This window comes from Aythya ferina, assembly GCF_964211825.1.
Source record: "Aythya ferina genome assembly, chromosome: 14".
Classification (NCBI taxonomy): Eukaryota; Metazoa; Chordata; class Aves; order Anseriformes; family Anatidae; genus Aythya; species Aythya ferina.
The window spans coordinates 15,516,119-15,541,577 of record NC_140312.1 but is presented as its reverse complement, the minus strand read 5'-3'; the positions used below and the strand labels follow the sequence as shown (position 1 = coordinate 15,541,577).

Here is a 25,459-nt window from a genome sequence, read left to right as displayed (position 1 = left end):
CATCTTTAGATGACAGCTTCTGGCAGGTTTTAGTCTAATTTTGTAATTGCATATAAAAAGAAAATCTGCTAGGAGTATTGTGCTGGCTGTACTGTTGCATATTCTGCTACAGCCCGGCTCTCATAATTGTTGCAAATAGCTTCCCCCCTGCCAACTTCATTAAGTGAAGAAATCATGTAAATGAAAGTAAAATATTAACAAGCATTACTTAATGCTATAAATCAGTATTATCAGATAAATCACATTTTCACCTGTCAAAAAATGGTAATACAGGTAGAAAGCAGATACCTGTTTGCCTCTGTGGGCTGTAAGGTTTTGTTTTTTTAAGCCATTCCCATCTTAACGCTTGGTCTCTGCCTGTGTGGGGAAGGCAGGCCACTAAAAAGCTGGTGACACGGCTCCTGGGAGGAGGGTTTCCACCTGTCACAGCACCGGGTTTTTCAGTGGGCCAGCAGGTGCTGTGCTTGGAGGAGGCCAGAGACATCGCTGTGAGACCCGCAGGGAGCTGGTGCCCCACTGGCTCGCCGGGTTGAGCCTCCCCAGCAGTCCAGTCCATGGGGGCACCCGTGTAGATCTGGTCTGCAGTAATTAGAGGCTGAATTACCCTCACTGACCCACAACACCACAAAGGCACCCGTGTTTCTGGGGACATCCTGCAGCGACTGTTCTGTCCCCAGAGCACCTGCTGCCTCCCAGGGCCCTGAGCAGCGGCGGGGTCCGGCTGGGTGCAGGCAGGCTGTGTCTTCCAGGCTGTGAGAGCGCTCTGTGTGCAGTGCAGGTCTGAGAGGGAGGGACACGGTGTGGCCACGCACTCCCCTCTGCAGTGGGTGTCACAGCTGCCCTGGCCTACACCCCGGCTCCAGCAGCAGAGGATCGCAGTGCCACATCTCCATAAATTCCTTTCCATGCAAGGAGGTGTGTTTGCAGGGGGGCACGGGGCCCAGGCAGGGATCTCTGTCCTGGGGAGCGTCCAGCAGCTTGCTTGTCTCCGGCCCCCACATGGCACCACATGGCCCTTCCTATGCCAGCCGGTGCCCCACATTTGGGCCCAGCATCGCCCCTCTGGGGGGTGGCCAGCCCCTGCTGTGCCCCAGCTGCTGCCCGCTCCATGCACCCGCAGGGCGCAACAGGCAGCGGGGCTCCCTCCTGGTGCCTCGAGGAGCTGAGTAGGGCTGCTCCTGGGGCCACAGAGCTCACCCCGCTGGAGAGCAAAGTGCTGGGGGCCCTCGAGACGTAGGTGGGTGGGTGGCCATGCTGCTGGCAAAGCTGGGGACTGCACGGCCACTTGGGTGAGGGCGAGCAGCAGCCATAGAGTGGCTACTGGATACTAAAGCATGAAGTGATCCCCAACATCCCAGCCAATTGTTGAGTATTTTCCCAGTGAAACTAAGCCACTTCAAATGGACATTTGTTTCTCGATTGCCTCTGATTTGTGCTGTAAAATAACTAGGTGGGGTTTGCTGGATTTTATTTTTTTCTGCTGCAGCAGTGAGGCTGCTCCGGGCACTGCCTGACCCCAGAGGGCTGTGCCCCCACGCTCATCCAGCACCACCACTGCTGCTGCACAGCGGTCAGCCTCTTGCTCCCACCACTGTAGGGGGGTTCAGACCCTCCCTATGTGCAGGAAATGGCACCATTCCACCAGCCAAGGTCAAGCCTGTGTCTGGATGAAGCTGAGTGCTTCTGCAAGCCATCTGTAGATGTGTGGTAAGGAGGAATCCTGGAGAACTTTGTCCATTGCTGGTACAATTGGCTTCTCCCCTTGGGGAACCTGTGGTGGGCACGTCCCTGCTCTGCTCCTGCAGAACTGCTGCTGGACAGACGGATGGGCCCTGCCCTGCTGCTGCTTGCACAGACACACAATGGCTTGGGGCCCTTGCCCATGTTGTGCCTGTGCCAGCACCAAGAAGGGTTTGGCTCCATCATCGGGAGACCTGTAGAATCATAGAGAATGGGTTGGGTTGGAAGGGACCTTAAAGGCTATCCAGTTCCAACCCCCTTCCATGGGCAGGGACAACTCCCACCACACCAGGTTGCTCAAAGCCCCATCCAGCCTTGTTTTCATAGACTCATTAAGGTAGGGAAGGCCCCTCATGATATCTGGTCCAACCATCCCCCTACCACCAATGTCACCCACTACACCATGTCCCTAAGCACCAGGTCCAACCTAAAACCTCAAACACCCCCAGGGATGGTGATGCCACCACCTCCCTGGGCAACCCGTTCCAGTGCCTGGCTAGTCTTTCTGAGAAGAAATGTCTCCTCATTTCCAACCTTAACCTTCTCTGGCACAACTTGAGGCCATTCCCTCTAGTCTTATCACTAGTTACCTGTGAGAAGAGGCCAACCCCCAGCTCCCCACATCTTCCTTTCAGTTAGTAGTAGAGAGCAATAAGGTGTCCCTTGAGCCTCCTCTTCTCCAGACTAAACAACCCCAGCTCCCTCAGCCACTCCACATAGATAGGACTTGTGTTCCAGGCCCTTCAACAGCTTCCTAGCCCTGCTCCGGACATGCTCCAGGGCCTTGATGTCCTTCTCACAGTGAAGGACCCAAAACTGAACACAGTACTCGAGGTGTGGCCTCAACAGAGCCAAGTACAGAGTACAAATCATCAATAAAGATATTAAAGAGGATGGGCCCTGACACCAAGCCCTGGGGAACACCACTCATGACCAGTTGCCAGCTGGATTTCTCTCCATTCACCACTGCTCTCTGGACCTGGCCATCCAGTCAGTTTTTACTTTAAACACCTCCAGGGATAGGACATCCATAGCTTCCCTGGGCAGCCTGTGACAGGGCCTCTTCACCTGTGAAGAGTTTCTTCCTAATATCTAATCTAAATCTACCCTCTTCCAGTTTAAAGCCATTACCCCTTGTCCTATCTCTGCACCCCCTGACAAAGAGTCCCTCCTCAGCTTTCCTGTAGGCCCCCTTCAGGTACTGGCAGGCCACTGTAAGGTCTCCATGGGGCCTTCTCTTCCCCATGCTGAACAACCCCAACTCCCTCAGATCACTGCACAGAAGAGTAGTCCTAGTAGGTAGGACTGGCTTACAGCTACTGCAGTGCCTCAAGCCCTGCCATGAGCACGCAGTACACCAGAGCTAACCCAGTGTCCCTCACCCAGCCACTTGCCGAGGCACTGGCACCTGTCCCTTCACAGTTCTCCACCAGCTGATGTCCCCAGCCCTGCTGCTGGAGCTGGTGGCTGCCATCAGTGGGGCTGTGTTTTATTCCCCTGGCCCTGGGCTGGGTACACACTGCCACTCTGGGAGTGCCTGTGTAGTGTCTGCGGCAGGGTTTGGCAAGCCCATTGTGGCCTAAGTGTCACACAGGTGTTTTACAGCCCCGGAACTGACACCTGGGCAGGTTTCGCTTTCCAAGGCCACGCACGGTGGCTGTTCCCTGCCTGCACATACCACGGGCTGCTTGCCAGGCGGAATAAGGCCCGGCCGCCCCAGCAAGCCCAACAGAAGGTTGCAGTGCCATGGGGGCACGTGGCTCTCCTGCACAGATGGGGGCATGTGTTTTGGAAAAAAAAAATAAAAAAATAAAATAAATAAATAAATAAATAAATAAGGTCCTGATTTGGTTTAGGTGAAAAAAATGTTGCAGAACATGGAGGTCACCGATAGGGATTTATTCTCTCACTGCAAGCTTGTTTGCTGAAAGATGGAGCGCTCAGTGCGGGCACACAAAGTGCTGGTGATGGTGCATGCGGGGGGGAGCAGCCAGGCGGCCAGTGGCCCCCTCCAGGGCCTTGCCCCAACACAGCCAACCCGCACTGGTCCCACAGCCCCGAGGCGAGGTGCAGGCCGGCCAGGCAGTGCTGGCTGCTTGGGGGCAGCCTCCCCGTTGGCAGTCACACATGGGTTTCCTGCCGTTTTCTACCTTGTCTTACTGTGCTTTCTTGATTTTTCCCTTACATACACAATTTTATCCCATGAACTCATAAAAACTAGTAATATTGCTTAATAAGCAAATGGCAGGTTTTGACTCTTTTTTTTCAGTGCTTAGGGTAGCATGAAGAACGTGTTATGTTTACTAATGCTGTTGCTAATGAATAGCATGGCAAAGGTAGCTTGAAATTTAACATCTGACTCAAATCCAGAATCACCTGCACAAGGTTTTGACAGAAGGTGGCTGAATTTAACTTTCTTCTGTGTCAGAAACCTTTATTCAGTGTCACTGCTGAAGTTCCCTGACATCTGATCAGCGCCACAGCTCTCAGCCCTGTTCCTCAGGAATGTAGGGTGGGAAACAGGAGAAAAATAAAAACTTTGTGGTACTGCAAGAGTGAAACAGTCTATTCTTCCAAACTCAATTTCAACATTTTTTTTTAAATCTGTCCTTTGGAAACCAATAAAAGCTGATGTATAGTATTGGGTGTGGCAAGGGGAAAGCGCTTTTTTTTTCTGGAAGGATACAGTAACCCTTCACAGAAACATGGTTCCTTCAGGTTGAACAGCGCCTGAGTTTTTAACCAAAATGACGTATTTCAGGAAAAATGCATTTATTTTCTGTCAATTAAATTCAAATGCATTTTTCCTCCTGTTTCAGTTCAGACACCTGAAAAAACCTGTTGGAGGCTGACAGACGGGTACTATGTTATCGCAGCTTTTGACATTGACGTTTCGGTGTTTGGTAGCCCACCGACACTGGCGTGTTGAGCGCTCGGTACCAGCACGCAGACTTTGGGCGACATTCCTCATATTCCTCAGCAAGAGCCGAGCCGCCTCCACCCCTCAGCAAATGGCCGCCCTCGCTGCCCGTGGCTCCGCGTGGCCACCGCGAGGCTGCGGCTTGGGGCGAGGAAGAGCCGAGATCCCCCAGCCCCCCGCAGCCCCCCGCACGCCTCCCTTCGCTCCGGCCCAACCCCAACCCCGCCTCGCACCGCCCGCGGGGACCAAGGCCGCCCCCGGCGCTGCCCCGGCGGCAGGGGGCGCTGCGGCCGCCCTCCGCCCGCCTCCGGGGCGGTGCAGGAAGCGGCGGGGCGAGGGGCCGGGCCGGGCGCCCCCCGCCCCCGCCTCGCCTCGCCCCGGCCCGCCCCTGCCGCGGGGCCGGCGTGCGAGCGCCCGCGGCGCCTCCCTGCGCGGCTGGGCCGGCCGCGGCCCCGCTCCGCTCCGCACCGCCAGCAGCAGCAGCGGCGCCCCCGGAGCGCTGCGTGCATGGGGCGGCGCGGCCCGCGCTGGGCACGATGCCGCGGAAGGAGCTGCCGCTGCCCGCGGGCTGGGAGGAGGCGCGGGACTACGACGGGAAGGTGTACTACATCGACCACGGCAGCCGCACCACCAGCTGGGTCGACCCCCGCGACAGGTGGGGCCGCGGGGCTCCGCGCTGGGGCCGGGGGGGGGGGGGCCCGCTCCTCGGCCTCGGGGCGCTGCGTGCGGCCCCCCGGGGGCTGCCCCGGTGCCGCTGGGTGCGGGGGGCGCTGCCCCGGGGCTGTGCGGCGTTAGCGGGGGCTGCGGGCTCCCGGCGGCGCTTGGTGGCGCCGCGTCCCGGCTGCGTGCTGGGGGCGGCCGCGGGGAGGAGGCGCGCAGGTGGCTCAGCCCCGGTGCGGGATCAGCCCCGCTGCCGGCTCCCAGCTCCCCGCCGAGGCCAGAGGCTCCCCGTCCTGCCGGCTGCAGGTCCCGCCGCCGTCCCGGACACACCGCGGAGAGCTGGATGGAAATCCCAGGCTGAGCCCTCAGCGCCGTGTGGGTGAATGTGAGAGAGTTCCCCCACCTGACAGCGAGCGTTGTGCTCGTTCCAGGGGTGTTCAGCCGGGTTTCTGGGTTGGTTTTGCTCTCTTCCCCCTGCCTCGACACTTGGCTCTTTGGGGGTTTCCATGGTTTGGGGGCGTCCAACTCTTTGGGGCGCCCGTCCTTTGCCTTCTCTCTGGTCCTACGTAGGAAGGCTCTTTGTTGAGCCAGGCGGCGAATGATTGTCCGATTTTACAGGATTTTAAGGAGTGTTCTGCATTCCAGGAATAATCCTTGTGTATCTTGTACACAAATGTAACCTGTTGGACTGCCGGAGGTTTGGAACGCGTTTTAACCTGGTGTTTCAGTGCTGTGGTTGAAAGCTGAGAACACGTTTCAAGGTGTGTTTTTTAACCTTGATAAAAGTCAACACAAGCTCCAATTAGGAATGCTTTCTTCACATCTTCCTTCTGTTAAAGAGCATGAAGACGAGAGAAATTTATTAGGGCTAATGGTGGCGTATAAAAATTCTGCTGTGTCCTTGGTTAGTGAGTCAAAGCTGACAGGATCAGCTGAATGGATGCCTTCTGCATGTGTGTGCTGAGCTATCGCAGGTATGTTCACTGCTCACCACCGTTAAAGGAGAATATTCAAGCATACCTTGATAAGTGCTATCACATGACATATTTGTTGTGCACATAGTAATACACCTGAATACACATGGCCCTGACGAGCTTTGAATCTGAGTCATCTTCCAGTAGCGCTACCGAGAACACAGGTTGAGTTACACTCCCCAGCCTCTCTGAAATCCTCATGGTTTGAAGAGTTTGTTGGTCCAGCACTGGAAGAACTAAGCGTCAGAGCTTTCCCCCATCACCCGTGGGACCGTGGCCTTGTACGAGTTACAGAGATGCTCTGCTCCACTTGCAGGAAAAAAAAGTTTCTCTTTAACTAATTAGTGCTGTCTGTGAAAGTCAGCTGGTAAGAATTTCTGAGCAGCTCGTGTCGTAGCTGCAGTAGTGAACGTGGGTTTATGTACTGATCACCCAAGAGTGTGTTGTGAGTTTTGGTATTCTGAAGCCTGGAAGAATCTGTAAAGTTGCTGCAGCGGAGAGCTTGTTTTGTGTGTTTTCTGCTGTGCTATATACGCTGTCTTTGTCCCAGCACAAAGCAATAGATACCAGGAAACACAGTTGTAAATCTGCAGGCTTCAGGGATGTGGAGGAAGATTTATGGTTTTGGACTTGTTCTGCACCCCATTGCTTCTCAGTGGCAAGGTTTCAGTGTGAGTGTACCTTTACGACACCTGACGGGTTTATTCAGCGAGCAACAACGGTAGCTGAAGACAGGGCATGCAGGATTTCAACCTTCCCCAAATCTTTCATTCTAGCTTAATTTAGTGGGAAAAAAAAAAAAAAGGCAGGGATACCACCTAGCTAGAGGGCATAGGCTTGCCCACTGTTTTTGCGACAACAGCTGGTGTCTGCAGGTGGAGTGGCCGGGTACTGCAGCAGTGGTCTGGACGCGGCTGTGCCCACAGGTGTCACAGTGGGGCTGCATGAGGTGATGGGTTGGGTGGCTTTCCAGCTCTCCTGTAGCTCGTTTCACCACCTGGGTGGATAGGCTGTTGTTAAAAGGAGCTGTTGGACTTGGCTGGGGATGAAGTGGAGCTCCCACCTGGGAGCACCTTGCTGTCTCCCAGCGCTGAGCTGAGTGATGCTCATGCTCCTGAAAGCCTGGCTGAAGCCACTGCGTGCGGGAGCACTTGTTCCTTCCACCACCTAAGGGTATGCCAGACTTGCAGGCAGACCTGGGAAGCATGTGGATTTTATAGCATTTTTGGAAACCATCTAAAGATGAAGCATAAGAAGAATTTTGTAACTGAAGCAGTACTGTACCTGTGTTACGGTGTAACAGAAGAATCAAGGAGGTGTTCTGTAAGGAAGGATTTGGGATTATAAGGTGTAAGGTAGTTCTAGTGACCAGGTGGAAAAAAACACTGTTTTTTCTTCATGTCAAAGGAAGCTGAAGTAGATTACTTTTTTTTTTTTTTTCCTGAGTTTGTTTTAAATTAGATAATTCAGGACTTGGATACAGTGCAATAGGGGGCCAAGCCTCACCGAGCTAGGAGAAGAAATTCATCGTTCCCAGTTTTAAAGGCAAGCCTGATCTTTCAGGCATTCACCAGCACGTGCTGTTCGGTGACACACAGCAGAGCGCTGTCCCAGCTGCTGCCTTGTCCCTGGGGATGTGCCGGTGTCATAGGGTGCTGCGCTGGTTACCATATAGGAAGTAAGGATGGCACCTCAGAAACACGAGCAGCAGCTGCTGGCGGTGCTCAGACATGGCTGTGAATCAGGAATTGCACCAACAGAGTGCCCCCAGTGAGGTTTCTGCTTTCATCAGACATCGGGGTTACAGATGGGTATCTGGATGCCTGTGGGTGCTCTGTGTTTGGGTTCTTTACACTGTTTAAGGGAATGTGATCTGCCCCAAGCTGTCTTGGAAGAGGATTGCTTTTTCTCTCTTCTCCTTGCCTTTCCACCCTCAGGCTTCCTGAAGATGCCTGATAACCCACCCCATTCTCCAGTTTTTGTGTTCTCAAGCTCTTCCTCCTGGCATGGTGGTATAAGCGAGTTGTCCTGGGTTGTTTTAGATGGAGCTGGCTGAACTCCTTTTACCCCAATCACTGGACTCCCGCTGAGGGTGAGACGTAGCAAAATAGGAGCACTGTCAGTGAAGCCTGATGAAGTGACTAAGCAGCTGCAGGTGTTCTCAGTTTGGGGAGGCAGCAGTGCCTCAGTTGGTGTCCCTTCATTTTTCAAAGGCTCTTGTTGATAAGGGGCTAGAGTTATGTATTAAATGAAAGCCCAGATTCTGCAGTTGCTCCCTGAGACATCTTCCTACTCCATATGGAGTTTTTTTCCCACTCTGACCCCACAAAGCAGAACTTCAGTAAGGAGGAGAAGGGGGGAGAGATTTGCCAGGGTTTGGGGCCAATATGTGTCAATGTATGTGTTGTCACACGTAGAATACTTTGTGCTCCTGTAGAAGTTAGGGCCACCTGTTTGCTCATGAATATACAAGCTTGTTGAGCCTGAGGATCTGCCTGAAGAAAAGCTGGGCCTGTTATATATAGAGAGAGCAAAATCATCTAGCTGTGCCCTGCTAAGCCTGCCTTCCAGGCTTGATGGGAAATGTGCAGCACGGTTTGTCTCTTCTGCATGATTCTGGTGTTGAAGCTTTCCATGCCCACTCTGCTCTGTGCACTTGGTCTCTGAACTTCCTGTATTAAGGAATTAAAAATGTGAGCATCATGCTAAAATTTCCTATGTAGATGCCTGCTGCTTGGATTATTTCCCTATAGCATAACTACAGCCACCGGAATAAAGCTAAATTTAGCCAAGTAAAGTGTGGGAGTTCTCGAGAATAAAAGGACGTGAAGGGAGAGCACTGAAAAGCATCGAGAATAAAAGGAGCCGTACTTTTCTGCAGGTGGAAATCAGTAAGTGTAAGGAGAGGAAGAAAAAAAATCTTGAAGCATTCTGTGGGTTTCTTTCATCACTGGCAGCAGCGTGGGTCACGCAGCTGAAGGCTGCTGCCGTGCCTGCTGTTACCTTTCTGTACTGATAGCTAGCCCAACGCCCTGTCAGATGTGTGTCATCCCACATCTTTCTCATGTTTACCTTCCCCAGAATAGCAGATCCTTTTGTTATAAGGAACAGGCCGTTAGGTGTATAGCCAGAAGCCAGCGATACCGTTTTCCCTGCGCACAGCCCCGAGTGACAGAAATGCAGCCTTTGTAGTCAGCTGAATGCCACCTCTGGGAGCGGGTGTCTTGATGTGTGGGACTGGTGCTGTTCTTAGGACGTTTTTTCACAATAAGATGAAATTAATGGGTTTATCTAAGTGCTAATATATAGGGAGATGAAGAAAGGAAGGAAGGTTATTGTGACCATTTGGTTTAACTCACTAGTTCCACAAGTCTTCCAAGGTGAATCAGTGCTGGCTGCACCTGTAACTGGTGAAAGCTGTTTGCAGATAAAGTCTTGCAGACCTCTTCAGTTACAAGAAATAGCTTGGATTTTCCTGTAAGACTTACAAGAGACAGCTTGCGGTAGAATTCAGCTTAGCATGGGGCGTGAGCAGCTCCTCGTGCTGATGCCTGGGGAGGCTGCAGGGGCCAGAGGCGCTGTGTCCTCTCCTCGTGGCCTGAACTCACGTCAGGCTGTGTGGGGCAGCAGGAATGATGCTGCTCAATCAGAGCAGCACTGCTGAAGGTGTGGTGTGCACTGCTAAAGGCGTGGTACACACACAGGTATGTTGTGCGAGAGGATGTCGGCAGTGAGTTCAGAACTACCGAAAGACCCATTTTACTGTACTTCCCTACGGAATGTGAACCAAATGAAAAATGGATATTTTTGTTCAGCTCAGCAGCTTTTCAGTGTATCTTGGGGAATTCTGAGTTTTAAAAGACTGGATTTGGTTTTGAAGAAATCTCTGTAAATCACACTGTTTAGAAATTTGTAGGTTGAGCTTCATCTTCTGCTCTGGCAAGGTCATTCTGCTCACAAGAGGAGTCCTCAACAAGCTGTCAGCCCTTCTGATGCAAAATTAAAGTTAGCGATGCTGCCTCAGACTGGAAACTTCCTTGATAAGGGGATCAACATTTTCATCTCCATGTAGGTCATCTATTTTCACGCCAAAGTAGTCATCTGTACGGAAATGGCAGAGAATTGGTTGTTGCTGTGTTGTCCACCTGGGGCTGGGGCTCAGCAGCGGCGCTGATGGGGACTGCTTGAGCTGCTGCTGTTGGAGTAAAATCCTGTGTCTGCGAGGGGATAAACTTCTCTGGCTGGAAAATGTTGTGTTACTGTCTGGATTTGTTTTATAGAAACAGCTGGTCCCGACTCTGGTGGTGCAGAAGGCTTGCTGGCGTGGCTGGGGCTGAGTGGCCCCAGGAGGTAACAGTGGCTGTGGCTGTCACCTGGGGTTGCTGCTGAGGATGTGCGTGTGCAGTGGCTCCACGTTTGTCACCTGGCCAGGCTGTGTCCCCCAGCTGAGGTAAACACCTGGGAAGGTGTTCCCAGCGCTGGAGGTGCTTGGCTTCGCTGTGATTTCTGACCAGGTCCTACAGGCAGGGTGCCCCTTCGCCTGCTGCAGCCCTGCAGGGTGTCCTCGCATTGTCATTCGTCGTGGTTTCTTCACAGTTAGTGCAGCTGTGGAAAGATGAGTTTGCTACAAACTTTGTGGTACCCAAATCTGGCTTTAATTCTTCTAGCTTGTGCTGGAAACTGTACTGGAAGACATGGAAAGACTTGTCAGGAAAAAAAAAAAACAACCCACAACCTGTTTAATGAAGTAACTTGTACGTGGGGAAGTGACCGGTGCTGGGGGCAGTCCTGTCAGTGACCTGCCGCAGGGCTTCTTATCTGGCTGCCCGAGGAGCCCATCAGCAAATGCTGGCTGTGCAGTCTGCGCTCCTGGGGGTGCACGGTGTGCTTCCTGCATGCGTGGTGAGACACAGCCCGTGTCCCTGCCACGATCGGCACCTCCTGGGCTTGATGCAGCACGTGGCCGTGTCCAGCACGGGCGAGCATCACACCTTTTAGAAAGAGGGTGGGAGATCCTAAAGATGGTTTGCAAGTATTGCTGGTGCTCGCCTGTGCCGTGGCTGGCGGCCTCAGCCTGGTGGCCTGCTCCGTGCCACCAGCAGGCCGAGTTGGCTGAACAGTAAATGAGCAGAGGCTCGTTCGGTGGGTGACAGCAGCCAGGCAGAGCCAGCTGAAGGTGTGTAAGTGCTGCCACGCACAGATCTGAAAGCTGCGTAGATCAGCCGCTTGCTCAGAGAGGAATGCCTTTTCTGCTGGCTGGCTGCCATTCAGGAGACCTGCTCAGTAAGGTGACATGCTTTGCTGGTGGTAACGAGGACTCGGCTTTAACTGCTCAAATAAAACCCAGAGTCCTTGCTCACAGAGCCTAAGGTTACTGCTCCCCCCACTTTTAAGCTGCATGCATAGATAATTGGCTGAACAAACAACAGACAAAACTGCTCCCAATAGAATAATAACTGCTTTTCACTGCCACTCATCCAGTCAAGTGACATCTGGAAGACTCTGTGGGTATTCACAGGAGGTTTGGTGTGTAACAGGAAGATGTAAAGAAGCCAAATCCTGCAGCTGTCAGTGTTCTCTGGCTTTTTCATGCTTTTGGATGTGTTCTGCTGGCTTGGGTTGTTCTGTTTGTTCTCGTACTTATGGCTTCCACCCCAGCCTCTGCGTTCGGTAACATAAATACCCAACACATTTAAAAAAGGCAGATGAATTGCGCTCTCAATCTTACAGAGATGCTGTGGGGATTAATTAGTTCTGATGAAGTGCTTTCTGGCTGAGATGTCAAACTGATGTTTTGGGACTAATGGTATTGTTTGGTGCAACTGCTTAGCTCTCCTCAAATGTCTAATCACTGCTGTGGAAGAATTTACTCTGCGGAGGAAAGCGATTGATTTAAAGCACGCAATAACCAGTATTGATTTGCGCGGCGCAGCCATTCATACCAGCGCTACGCAGGGCTGAGGCGGGCAGTGCTCACACGACAATTTTGAGCTCAAGTCGAAGTGGAGCTATTGCTTAAATGGCCCCGTGGCTGCCGGCAGATCTCTCTCCGTGACTGCTAACTGCTGTGACGCTTCTGTGCTCGGCCTGGGGCCGGCCCCGCTGGGGAAGGGGCTGTCGGCTGCCTGCCCCTCGCACAGCCCATGGGGCCAGCAGTAGCGGCCGCGGTGATCTGGGCCAGGCGAGCAGCGTGGGACAGCTTTGGTAGCCCCTGAGCCGCCCTACGGAGCGGTGCTGACGGGCAGACATCCACGGCTCGCTTTGCTGCTGTCGGGTGCACGATTCCACGTGGCAGCGGGCGTGCTGCTGGCCTGGCGTGGGGCTGTCCTGCACCCCTGGGTGCTCGAAGCCCTGGCGGTGGGACTGCTCGGGGCACTGGTGTAATTCTCTCTGTGGGAGGCAGAGCCCGTGGCTCTTGGCCAGCTGCAGTCGGCACCGCGCAAGGGAGGAGATGTGCAGGTGTGGGCAGGGCCGGGGACCGGCACCAGCAGCGAGCTGCACAGTGTGCCCGGTGTGGCAGGGGGCTCCTGGCTGCCCCTGTCCCAGCAGTGCACGTGAGTGAAGCTGAAACCGCTGCTTGCCTTGCTGCTGCTCCTACGCAGGGGAAATCTTCAGCCAATTCCACGTGTCTAGCTCCGAGGGTTTGCTTCGAGTCAATGAGGATGCCTAAGGCCGCACGCGTGTTGTGCTTCTGCAGTTTGTCATCGATCTAGAAGAGGGTCTGAGCGCTCCTGTAACTGCGCACACAGGGTAAGGTCCACGTAGAGATGCTGCTCTAGCTTTTAACAGCTACAGGATGGTCACAGTGCTCTTTAGACAGGCTTTGGCTGTTCCAGTCCAACCTCTGTTCACGGTGGTGCTGTTTCACTTCTTCAACATCTGGTATCTCCACCTTTAGGTTATTATGTAGGACGTCTGTTTTGGTGGGAATGCCGTGCTTCGGCTTGCCGTGGTGCTCCCACAGCAGTGGCATCGGTATTCTTTAGGACTTCTCCCAGTGCTCTCTGGGTCTGGTGCACTGTGCTGGAGGTAGCGATGCAGCTCCATGGGATGCTGTTGCTCTGACCGAATTCCTGCATAGCGGAGAGGGAAACTTCCCAAGGGAGAACTTGGCATGAAAAATAAGCCTTTTAAAGGCAAAGTTATAAGGCGTACCTAATTTAGGATGACCTGTACTGTATATAGCATTCCAGATGAGGCTGTCATAATGAAGTGTGGTTTTTAAATAAAAACAATATTAAAAAAAAAAACACCCTTAACATGAATAACACTTTTGCATTGCAGAGTTTGGCAAGGTTAAACTTCAAATCAAATGACCACTTTGAACAAAGGTTTTTTGTGGGAGCTGTGTGGTGATGCTCAGGTGTATGTGGTTAGCAGCGCGTGTTAACCCTGCGGAGGATGCGGAGGCTCAACGCTTCCATTCAGTATGATGGGCACCGTTTTTCAAGATCCAATCTCTCTCCAGTCCAGCTGTCATTTCAGCCGCTTGTTTAGATTTTTCTGAAATTCCGTGAAGTTATCTCTACATCCAGCTACCCTAAATATCTTCTCAGTCAGCAAGGCAGTAAGCCAGGCTTGCAGTTTGTCCTTTCCTATGTCATTGGCATTTCACACTATGCAAGATCTAAGCATCAAAGGTAGATGATCTGTTGCCTTGACAGGACCTTGACTATTTAGTTTTTATATGGAAACTTAAGTAGCAGGCTTTAGGCTGCTTAATAGGCAGTTCTGCAGAAGGAATTTTCCCAGTTTTATAGAAGAGTGCAAATTGCTAAAGAGATCACCTTGCTATTCTGAATCTTCTCCATGAGCGTTATCCTGTCTTTATCTTAACCTACATATGCAGGAAGAAGCAGCATCCTGCCTGTTCCTATATCCTTACTTCTTGTGGCACTGAGGTTCTGCAAGATACCTTAAACTTCTGAACTTTATCTTTTTTTATTTTTTTAATTTTTTTTTTGCTTTTAAACGATGAATATAAGAGATTCTGAATTTATCTGAACCTACTGGGTAAGATACCAGTGTGATATCTTTTTGTCTGCTGTGGTTGTCATTCCCCTGTTTTAGTTCACACTTGAGCTCAAGCTGCTGCTGTGGTACAGTGTGATTTCTGTGATCGATGTCTCCTCAACACTTGTTAGCTTTCCTCTAATGTGCTACGCTGAGTGTTGGAACATCCTTCCTTTCATGCTGTTTTGAAGCGGTGCCTATCCCCCTTGTTCCTGCTGTCTTTCTCCAAAGTCTCCCTGAAAGCCTAATAACTGCAATTCCTTGTGGAAGTTCAACCTATGAAGCTGGGCCAGAATATAATGCTGGAAAGACTGGAGTGATAACAAAGCTGGCATTAGAACTGTAAACCTCCCTGACCTTCTCAGAAGAAAATTTCAGACTCGGTACTCTCCTGCATTTTTGTCACTGCTGCTCTGCCATACTGAGCAGTCTTCGTCTGCTCCTCCCCTCCTCTGTCCCCCTGTCTTTGATAGCAACTTTGATAGCAACAGCTGCGACTGCCAGTGACACCTCTTGCAAGCTGTTGGTTGCATGAAGAAGCTCCTTTACTGTCTCGGTGAGAGGCAGTATTGGATCCGAGGAGCTGTCCAAGTAGGTGGTTTGTGGTGAAACACTAAAGGGTGGGAAGTCTGCTCCTCAACGCCCTGTTCAGCATGCTCCACCTTGTAAAGAAACGTCTGTCCTCTTCTGCCTTAACGTTTTGCTCCTAGATTTGGGCATCTGCTTTTACTGAAGAGCAGCTGCAGCTGGTGTGCCCTGTGATAAACTGCAGCTCTCAGCTTGGTCAGCGTGGTGAGGGCTTGCTCTGCAGGCAGTCGGGGTGCTCTGTAATGCTGCATGAAGGCAGGTGTCCTGTCGCATGCCATCTGGTAATTCTTCAGAGGAGATCTGATAGCGCTGCTAGTTCCTCGTGCAACTGGCTCGCTAATGACTAAAAGTAGAAGGTTTCTGCCGTCGTGGTCTTTCATTGCTTGATGCTAAGAAAAGCATAACCTGAATCTAAATACTTTCTTAAGGCACAGAAACTGTCTTGCTTGCTGGTTTGATCTTTTATACTCCTTGGGCATAACTTCCCACATCTTAAGCTTTCCTTCTCTCTTAGGGGAAGAACCTGTGGGAGGACGGGGAGGAGCGTGTGGCCTAGGAACCTGGCTCAGCTGCTTGCAGGAGGGCTGTGTGTGTGTGTATATATATATATATATATATAACAGTCTCAGTTTGCCAAGACAGATTTTCAGCTGAACAGATCGCGCACAGTTACGTCCTCCACTCAAGCTTGCTTTCACACATCTTTGTAAATGCCACTCTTATCCCTAGAGCAAATGTTCTGTGTTGGATTTTCTCATCTTGATTTCTTTATTTGCCCAGTAGTCTGTAGCTAATACCCCAACTGCACCATCTTTTATTTTCTATTTGCCTCCCAGACGCAGGCTCCTGCTTTGGGTGGTAGTTCTGATGACCTTGGTGGTGTCTTCAGCAACTTAGATGGGATGATGATCCTTGCTAGGCATGATCACTAGGGTTTTTGATTCAGGGATTAGTCATGGTTCTTCCTTCCCAAGGATCTTCCCCCTGATCTTACTACCAGAGGAGGACGTGACAGCAGCCAAGCGTGCTGCAGCTTACAGCCTGGTTTAGGCGTGCGAACAGGCAGTGATTATTTGGGGTGGGAGGAATTTCTCCTATCAGACCATGTTCTGGCGTGTTCCTGCAGGAGCCCTTGTGCTCCCTGCCGCGACTCGGTGGCTGCTGGCGTTTTCCAGGCAGAGCCAAGTGACACCAAATCCTTGTAAGAGGAAGGCAGCTGGTGCTCTTAACTCCTCAGTGGGAAGAGGTTTGCTGTGTAGTAACGGGAATGAAAAGAGTGCAAGTGGTTGTAATGCACACCTGTAATCATTCTGCGTGGAAGTCTGCTCATGATGCCTGCTTCTGATGGAGCACTGTGTGTTGGTAAGTGCTTCTTTGCCATCAGGTTTATTGCAGAATAGATTTGCAATGAAATAACCTAAATTAAACCATTTTAACGAAGATCTTTAAAGGCATTGTTTTAATTACTTCCCTAAAGTAGTCAGGCAGACGTGTGGCAACACCTCCTGAATGACAGTCGTGCACCTTACCGGACACGTTGAGGACAGACGGACGGGCTGTCCCGATCCTGCTACTTCATGGCCAGCCCAGACACCTGATGACAGGTACAGAAATAATGGAGTTACATCAGCGCTAAGGGTTGTGCAATAGCAGGTTTATTATTTGTGTTGCTTCCTAGATGCTTATGGAGGGCTTACTTCCCCTTAGCCAGTAGTTTTGCATTCAGAGGCAGGAGAGTAACCTGTCACGTCATGCCTCTGCTCACCACTCCGATACATGCTGCTTACTGCACCCATCTCTGGTGTTCCTGAAGCTTGTTTTGGAATTGCTCCTCCTCGTAGGTGTTTGAGCTCTTTCTCTTTCACCCTTCAGTTTTTCCTTGGGAAGAACACATAAAATGCATCCATGGTGGCTGGAAAAAGCCAGCAGAGATGCACTGTCCCTTCCTCCCCACTTAATACTTTTTTTCTCCACAGTGGTTGCCATTCCTGTTTTCTCTCTCACGAGTTGTGTAACGCTGTTGATTAGTTCTCTTATGGCCGTGCTTAAAGGCTGCTTAAAGCCTTTCATAAAGTATGCATTCTGCATTATGGGAGAAGGAGATTTACAGAGTTTTTTAAAAAGCAAGAAATACGTTGTAGATAATAGATTCCAAAAATGCAAATTTGTTCAAGCACCTCCTTAAGAAGGGAGGGAGGAAGGGAAGATTAAAACCTGTGTTTATATACATATAGAAGCTAGAGGCAAAGCAATCCATTCATAAATATACAATGGGATTTATGTTGTGGTGAGAAGTGCTGCATGCATATTCATGTGTAATTTGCAAATCCTTTAGCGATTAAATACTTTACTGCAAACTCTCTAGAACGAAACCTTCTTGTTGAAATGATGTCCAAAGGCTCCAACACTTCTCTAGTGGAGGGGAAAGGCCGGGTGGTGTAATAGATCTGATGCTCTAATTTTCATTCTATTAATAGGGTTTTTTTTAGTGTGCTTTTGGGTGTTATTTTATTAGAATAATCAGTAAGCCATGAACAAAACGTGTGAAGCAGAGACCTGCAAGAAGCATTGTGAACCTTAACATGGTAAGAAAACCATGGAAACTTGGTAAGATGCTTTTCTCAACTGATTTTTCATGTCAAATGTCATTGTCTAAACTTTCATGTGCTCTAGGGTCGGAGGCAGATGAGTAACATAGCTTGGGGAGTGCTGATGTTGGAAAGAAGTAGCCTTTGTGAAGTGAATCACCTTTAAAGGATGAAGCCTTGGATCTTCACATAACAAACAAAAAAAGCTTTCTGTTGCTGATGCTGTTGCTTACTGCACCCATCCCTGGTGGTCCTGATGGCTCATTCTGGAAATGCTCCTCCCTGGAGGTGTTTGAGCTTGTTCTCTTTCACTCTTCAGTTTTCAATTGGGAGGCACATATAAATAAGATATGTCCATGGTGAGGCTGCACCTCGAGTACTGTGTTCAGTTTTGGGCCCCTCGCTACAAGAAGGACATTGAGGTGCTTGAATGGGTCCAGAGAAAGGTGACGAAGCTGGTGAGGGGCCTGGAGAACAAGTCCTACGAGGAGCGGCTGAGGGAGCTGGGCTTGTTCAGCCTGGAGAAGAGGAGGCTCAGGGGCGACCTTATCGCTCTCTACAGGTACCTTAAAGGAGGCTGTAGCGAGGTGGGGGTTGGCCTGTTCTCCCACGTGCCTGGTGACAGGACGAGGGGGAATGGGCTAAAGTTGCGCCAGGGGAGGTTTAGGTTGGATGTTAGGAATGACTTCTTTACCGAAAGGGTTGTGAGGCATTGGAATGGGCTGCCCAGGGAAGTGGTGGAGTCACCATCCCTGGAAGTCTTTAAAAGACGTTTAGATGTAGAGCTTAGGGATATGGTTTAGTGGGGACTGTTGGCGTTGGGTCAGAGGTTGGACTCGATCTTGAGGTCTCTTCCAACCTAGAAATTCTGTGATTCTGTGATATGGTGGCTGGAAAAAGCCAGCAAAGTTCCAGTGCTCTTTCCTCCCCACTGAGGTTAGCCCCTTGAAAGTCAGTTCTGATTTAGCCTTGCTGCTTCTGTTTTGTTACAGCCTGCTTCTGGCATGACTTGATTCGGTGGAATGGAAAGCAGGGCAGTGCACTCAATTCACTAAGGACTATATATGCATTTTTCTAGCTTGCACAGGTGTAAGCACGTGCCCTTTCTGTCTGTTTGCTTGTTTTCTCAGTCGGTCCTAGGCAGGTTCTGCTCCTTGGTGAGGAGAGCCAAGCCCCGGGTTCGCCTTGCTGTCTCGCCTAGTGAGCAGGGAGGCCGCCAGCAGAGGTGATGTCCTGTTGGTGCCTGGGGGCTCTGCTCTACAAAGCTGTACTGGAGTTGATTTGCAGGAGCGTTTCTAGGTAACTGGGAAGTTGTTGCTTTTGCAATGAGCACTGAGAATTCCTTGCTGTCTGCTGTGTCAGAGCATCGTAGCGTCTGTGTTGGTGACTAGTCGTGTAAGGGGGCCAAAATGCAGCACTCGGTACTTGAAGGGTATAAATTACCTCTTTAGTGTCATAGAAAGGACAAAATTGTGGTAAAGGAAGCCAGTCCTTTAACAGGACCCTGAGCAGGTGAGTTTTTGACTTCCCAAAGTGGATGTAGACAGGGATGTGGCTGATGTGTGAAACATGCTGCTGCTCATTACGGTGAGGCTGCAGTTGTTGTGACTATTTCTATTGTATGTAAGTGAGGAAGAATAAAGGGACTAATTTATCAAGAAATCTCACTATTTTTGTAGTGAGCACTGCTGCTTGTTTTACTCCTGACATTGCTTGCTAGACTCACCGCGTAATTCTGTTGAGCAAGGCTGGATGGGATGTATTTTTTATTATTTAAATAACCATAAGTGGCTGCCTCTGGATCTACCTGCAGAGCACAGCAGACCCTGCATGCGATATTGTAGCCACTTGTCCGTGTGCTGGCAGAAGAGCTGGCTCCTGGCTGTGGGGCACTGCTTGCCCTGGCAGGTGAGCTCCTCACAGCGTGCAGGGTTTGTCGAGGCAGCGGTGCCACTCCTGGCTTGTCTTTCAGAGCAGACAGCTTAAATATCAGACTGATGCGTTCCCGGGGCTGTGGGCTGTAATTCCATCTGCTCCCATGCTGTGAAGGTGACACCTGACGGGGTGTTTGCTGCTTGCTGGATGTCCTTCCTGGATCTGTTGTGTGGAGATCTGGTGGGCGCCGTTTTGCCGACGTGTTGGCCTTGCTCAGCGTGGGGCTGCCGAGGAACCCAGCAAAGCACTCAGTGTGTCAGGAAAACCAAGTTGTTGGGATTTCAGTGCGGTTTCATTCATCCCGGGCTCTGCAGTCTCTGCAGTATCACTGCCCTCCGTGTTCGCTGGTCTGGAACAGTGGAAGCTTGTGTTTGTGCCATTGATTTGGCAATTATTAGAAGGACGTGGAATAAAGGACACGATTAATGGAAGAAGGGAGGAGTGTTCAAAGACCTCTGCTGGTAAGGTCTGTGTTTTTTATAGTTCTGCGCATCCATCACTGACTTGGGAACTTGATAGCGAGCCAGTTCTCTGGGTCAGGCTGCAGGTTCGCTTAGAGAGACTAGACAAGGTCAAGAGGAATACTTGGTTTGCCCAAGGATTTCAGCTTGGGCTTTGCAGACTAGTTGAACTATGAATGGTGATTTATTTAGGTAATTATCAGTAAATTAATAAATATACTGAGAATTATGTTTATGTAGGTCAGTGTTTGCATGATAGTTACAACAATTTACTGAAATAATTTCTGATATAGGAGGTGCATGTCAGTCTGGTGCTGTGGTGAGGTACTGGGCTGAGTAGCCCGCAGGGTGCCTTTGCACGCCCAGATCTGGGTGTTGTAAGTGCCGTGTAGGATCCGTTAAACACAGCTTGCATTTATAAAGCAAGGTGGAGACAAATAGCAGGGATGCGTTAGGTCACGGGCCTCGAGGAGGGCGAGGGCTGTGTTCCCCAGCCCTGGTGGGGCAGGACACGGCTGTGTGGTGCCAGGGCTGAGAAAAGCCCTGTCTGTGGCTCGGGGCTGTGTTCATCCCTTTCCTCCTGGGACTGTGCATGCTGCTTGGGGAGGTGCTGGTGGTGTCGTGGGTCATCACACCCTGAGGGAGGTAAGGGAGATGCCCGGTGCCTCAGAACAGCGCTGGGCTCGTGGCTTCTGTGCCAGCAGGGCTCACGCTGGGGGAGAGCGTGGGGTTATCAGCACCGCTGTCTCCTGGCTACATCCCCTGGGTTAACTGAGGAAGCTGACGGGAAGGAGGTACATCTGTTATAGACAAGCAGGTGCTGCAGCTCGATGTGGCTTAAAGGAAGATCCTTCCTACTATAGCCCGCTGGGTTTTTGGGGTCTCGGCTACGTTCTAGGAGCTTGTCTTGACCAGCTCATATCTTCCGTAAGAAACTTCAAATTCTTTAAGATTTGGTGCCTTCTGCTGCTTCCTCTGATTTGTGGAGAAGGGAAACTTGTGGGAATGGATGTGGTTTAGCTTGGCTATTGTGAAGCCCCTGGGCAGTGTTTTATGCCTTGTGCACCAAACGCTTCAAGTTCTGATTTGGAGTTCACTTTAAACAATAATCAGGCTAATTTGCAAAGCATAGGAGGTAAAAACAGAGAAGTCCAGTGCTCAGTGCATCCCTCTGGAAGTGTGATGTCCAGGTATAGGTATATGATCCCTTAGGAAAGGGGTTGCCATAGGATGGAGCGATGCTGTGGGGATGAAGCCAGTCTGATTAGGGGGCTAGAGCTCGCTGCAGGTAGTATCAGACACTGGGAGATCTGAGAGGCTCAAGTGAAATCCTCAGCAGAAGAAATTCTTAAAAAATATGAGAAATGCCAGAAACATCATAGAATCCACTGACAACATAGCTATGGCTGTCAATTTTCATATAAAAACCACCCAGCTGCTTGAGCCCCTTAAAATGACACCCAAGCGGAGTGCTGAGCACCGGTGGGCTCCTGTCTGCAGCTGGGGGCTTTGTGCCTTCCTCATGGGCCTCGGCCATCGGTGTGGGATTGGGCACCTGCATGGCACTGCCGGAGGCAGCTCCGGCCCTACAGGAGCCTGCGGGAGCAGGGCCGGGTGCTGGCAAGCGAAGACAAAATGGCCCAAAGGGAGACACGGCCCCTCGGGAGGCCGCCGTGCCGCGGTGTCCATCTGGCAAACGCCGGGCGAGGCCTGGCCTGTGCCGCTGCTGCCATAGGAACGGGGACCCTGCGGGGGGGCCTCGGGTGGGATTAAACCCTTGGGAAGCCGCGCCGAGGCAGGCAGAGCTGCTGGCTCGGGTGTCGAGCTCTTTGTCTTCGGGATCACCTGCACCGCCTGTTTCTCCCCCTCGCTGAAGTCGTTTTCATAACGTACGGCTGGGACCCCGTGCTCACCCTGTGCCCAGATGCTGGCAGTGGGGCGAGGAAGGGGAGAAGGGGTTTGGAGCAGGGTTGGGAAAGCTCCATGTGCAGCCGGGGTCACACGCAGCCGGTCAGGCTCGCGAGCGGCCCAGCTTTGTATTCAGATAGGCTGGCCAGCGAGCTGCAGACATTCCAGATACTTGTGCTCGTTTCGGCTGTATCTAGGCACACGGTCACAAAGAGCAAGATGCGTGCAGTGAAGGATAAATCCCGTGCTCTAACGGCTCTGAGCGCCGCGGTGCGCGCATGCACGCCGAGCAGATGGTGTAATTAGCTCGCCTGGTGTGTGGGCACCGCATGCGATTCTCCAGGAGGTGCCCAGAAATGCAGGGCAAGGAGGAGCACCTGCAGGTCCCGGCCTTACTGGGCGAGGGCTGAGCCCTGTCCGGGGCAGCCTGCAGGCGGCAGCGCCGAAAATGGGCCCACTGGCAGGGCAGCCCTTGTCTCGGTCCCTTGAGCTTGGCTGGGTTTTGGCCCAGCTGCGGCCTTGCTCCCAGGAGTTTCTGCACCCGGGGAGCCAGGGCTTGGCTGCTGTGGAGGAAGGTGACAGGTTGTGCTGGTATCCAGCAGGCGTGCGGGGTGGGAACATGTGCCAGAGCCCTGGGCTGCGTGCTTGGGATTTCACTGGGGCCAGGGAGGAGCTGGGAGGGATGGGAACGTGACCTGGAAATTCGCTATCGAGATGACAAGGTGCAGCTGGTGAGCGTGTTCTTGGCTGGCTGTGCGCAGTCACAGGCGGCTCCTGGTCATCCTGCAGGAGGTGGCTGCAGGGTGCCCGGCTCTCCCCGCAGCACAGCGAGACGCTGCTGTTGTGTGGAAGGCTGGGAGACCTGCTTCTGAAGCTGGCCACTGCCATGCTCCTTGGTTATAAGTCATAATGAGCCCAGAGGAGGAGCTGGGCCACTTGAGAAGACCAGCTCTGATCAGATGCTGTGCAGATGAAGCACATCCAGGAGCTGGGTGCCCAGGAACCGGGGGAGCAGCCAGACAGCTCAGCACAGCCAGCAAGGGGGCTGCGCTTTCCTCCCCAGTGCTTTTGCTGTTCCTGACCCTCCCCTTGTTTCTGGTGGCTATTGAGAGCTGACAGTCCTGGTAACACGGCTGTGAATTAGCTCCCATTAAAGTCTGGGTACTCCTCTGCTTTACTGAGTGGGAGAGATCTGGGGGGTGTGACAGGGGAGAGGAGCTGCAGGGAGAGGAGCAAGGGCAGGCTGTGTAGGGTGGAAGGTGGGAGAGCTGCTTCTTATGGGAGCAAGAAGCTATTCCCCCAGCCCAGCTGCCAATGTGCTGGTGCTGTAGGGCTGACACAGCTCTCCCTCCCTCCCCTGTACCAGCACGTGTTCTGGTGCAGTCACACGGGGACTCAGGTTAAGGCATTGCCCTCCCTGCAAACAGATCCCTTTTACTAAAACCTTTTTTTTCTTTGCATTTAATCCTGAAGCACCTCCCAGAAAAGCATATAGCTTCAGAGTACAGATAAAACGAGCCTTGTAGTACGGAAAAGAAATCAGCACTTACTACTACTATGAATATGTGCTGTGAAGTGATAAATGCTGCGTTCTCGAGGCAGCAAGCATCGTGACAGCCTGACTGTGACTGTGGCACTTCAGAGCTAAGACTGCCCTACATTTTTGGGAACAGATACTTAAAATTCAGTTTGTTTTCTCTACAGGGACAGAATAGCAATCTCTCTGTGGCTGTGTGAGCTTCTGTGGTATCTTTTGTTAAGGGAGTTGAGATGTTTGCTAGTGGTTTTGCTAGATGGCTTCATTGTAAGTGCTTCCCTTACAGCACCCAGGTGGAAATGTCTTCTCGCATGTCAGACTTAGCAGTTTTGGAGGCTTGAGATATGTGCTAGGAATTTGGACACGTGCTAATGATCTTTGGAAGGCTGCTTTCAGCTGGTACTGAATAGTGTGGCCTCTGCTCAAGGAGATGGAGATGGGCTTGCTCCTGCTGGTTAGCCACCAGTTACCAAGCAGGAGCTTGGTAATTACGCTAGGAAGCTGGCCAACACGAGGCAGAAAAACTACCTTTTAGTGGAAAAAAGCGTGGAATAAGGTGTCAGCCCTATTCAGTGTTTGCGGTATTGCCTTCCTTTTAGGAGGTCAGCTGAAACAGATAGAAAGAAATGGAAATAGCACCAAGTTGTGTGTGATCCCATAAATACCTTCAATACAGCAAGGCAGCTGGGTGGCAGGGGAAAATACTGCTGGATGGCAGCTGCACTGCATCCGATCTCCGTTGTGTCTCAGTTTCTGGTAATGTCCTGGCCTGGCCTCGTAGCTTGCAGTCACACACTGGGGCACCAGCACTGCTGTTTGCTGTGGTGTGCAGGAAGCAAGGAGCCTGTGGGGAGATGTGGATGTGCTCTCAGCGCAGAGCTAGAACTGAGACGTGAGCAGCGGTAATGAAGCTTTTATGCTGAGTCTACACTTACTGGCAAGAAATGCTGTGCACTACTGAGGAATAGCTAAAAAGCCTTTGATACCTGGTAGCTTTGTAGGGTCCTACAGGAGACCAGGCACTTCAAAAAATAAAATTGTATATGCTTCATTAGGTAGCAACTTGGTTAACTGCCTTGGGCCAAAGCATGCAGCAGTCTGCTCTGCACAAAGTCTCTACAAGAAAATAAGTGTCAGTTCCTCCATTTGGAACAGATGACGATTTAACACCCACATGCGCACACACACTTAAAGATGCACCTTGCTTTTTTGGCAGCCAGTTAAAATTTGTGATCAGTTCGTTGTTCATACTTAGCTACTGGACCTTTTTATTCCCATCTTCTTGGAACAGTTGATACTGACTGAATCCATAAGCTTGTGCTCATAAGGAGCCTTGGGTAGTGCTCCTCACAACAGTATTTGGATTGTGAATGGTTTGGGGAAATTAATTTTCATAAGGAGTCTTCCCTCAAATTCTGAAAAATGGCAAATGTTGCTTCTGTTATTTGTCTTAAAATGTTTTAAATACTCAGTGTGACTGCTCATCCTGGTCAGGAGGCAAGGTAAACTCAAACTGCGGTGTGACTTGTAGTAAATTCAGGAATACTATCCCCTTTCTCAGTCTTTGTGAAAGCCGTGGCAGTGTTGCAGTCTTGAACGTATGCTGAGCCAACTCCATATCCCTGCTCCTTCTTGGTCTGAGCTGTGGTCCCTGGGTGTCTGTCCCATGCTTCTGTGCACCAGGACCTGTTCTTTCTCCCTGTGCTGGGTACTCAGGTCTCCAGCAGGCTGCCTGTGCCTCTTTGGACCCAGCAGAAGGACAGCAAGTGGATTTAAAGCTGGGTGAGGTGGGCAGGCAAGGGCAGTGCAAAGAGATCTACAGCTTCCACTTGAACACAGATTTACTCTGTTGGCAAAATATATTGATTGTGGATCATTCAAAATAAATTAGATGATGCTTATAAGAGCAAATCAATTAAACTCATCTGGTAATGTGAATCCCACTCTTGCTGCCCTCAAATGAGCAAGCAAACTTCAACAGCTGTTGGTTTGTATCGACTGTGCCGCGGGTGGAGCGGGGCTGTTCGGGGCTCTGTGCGCTTCTGTCTGCGGGCACAGCCTGGAGCTGCTGCTCTGCACGGCCTTACTGCCGAGTAAATCGAGGCTTTGTTCCTCGGGATGATAGAGGTGATAAA

General features: G+C 51.4%; 1 protein-coding gene across 2 annotated transcripts in view; it reads left to right on the top strand.

The window, feature by feature from the left end:
* Positions 1–5,056: 5,056 nt before the first annotated feature.
* WWC1 (WW and C2 domain containing 1) overlaps positions 5,057–25,459 on the top strand; it is a 69,852-nt gene continuing 49,449 nt past the window's right edge. The window contains exon 1 of one of the 2 annotated variants that reach the window (XM_084535776.1): positions 5,057–5,315. In XM_084535776.1, coding sequence (XP_084391902.1) covers positions 5,197–5,315 — 119 coding nt within the window. In that variant the 5' untranslated portion in view covers positions 5,057–5,196. Of the gene's footprint in view, positions 5,316–16,389; positions 16,500–25,459 lie in introns of those variants that run through there. The other variant, XM_084535777.1, reaches the window with a different exon arrangement.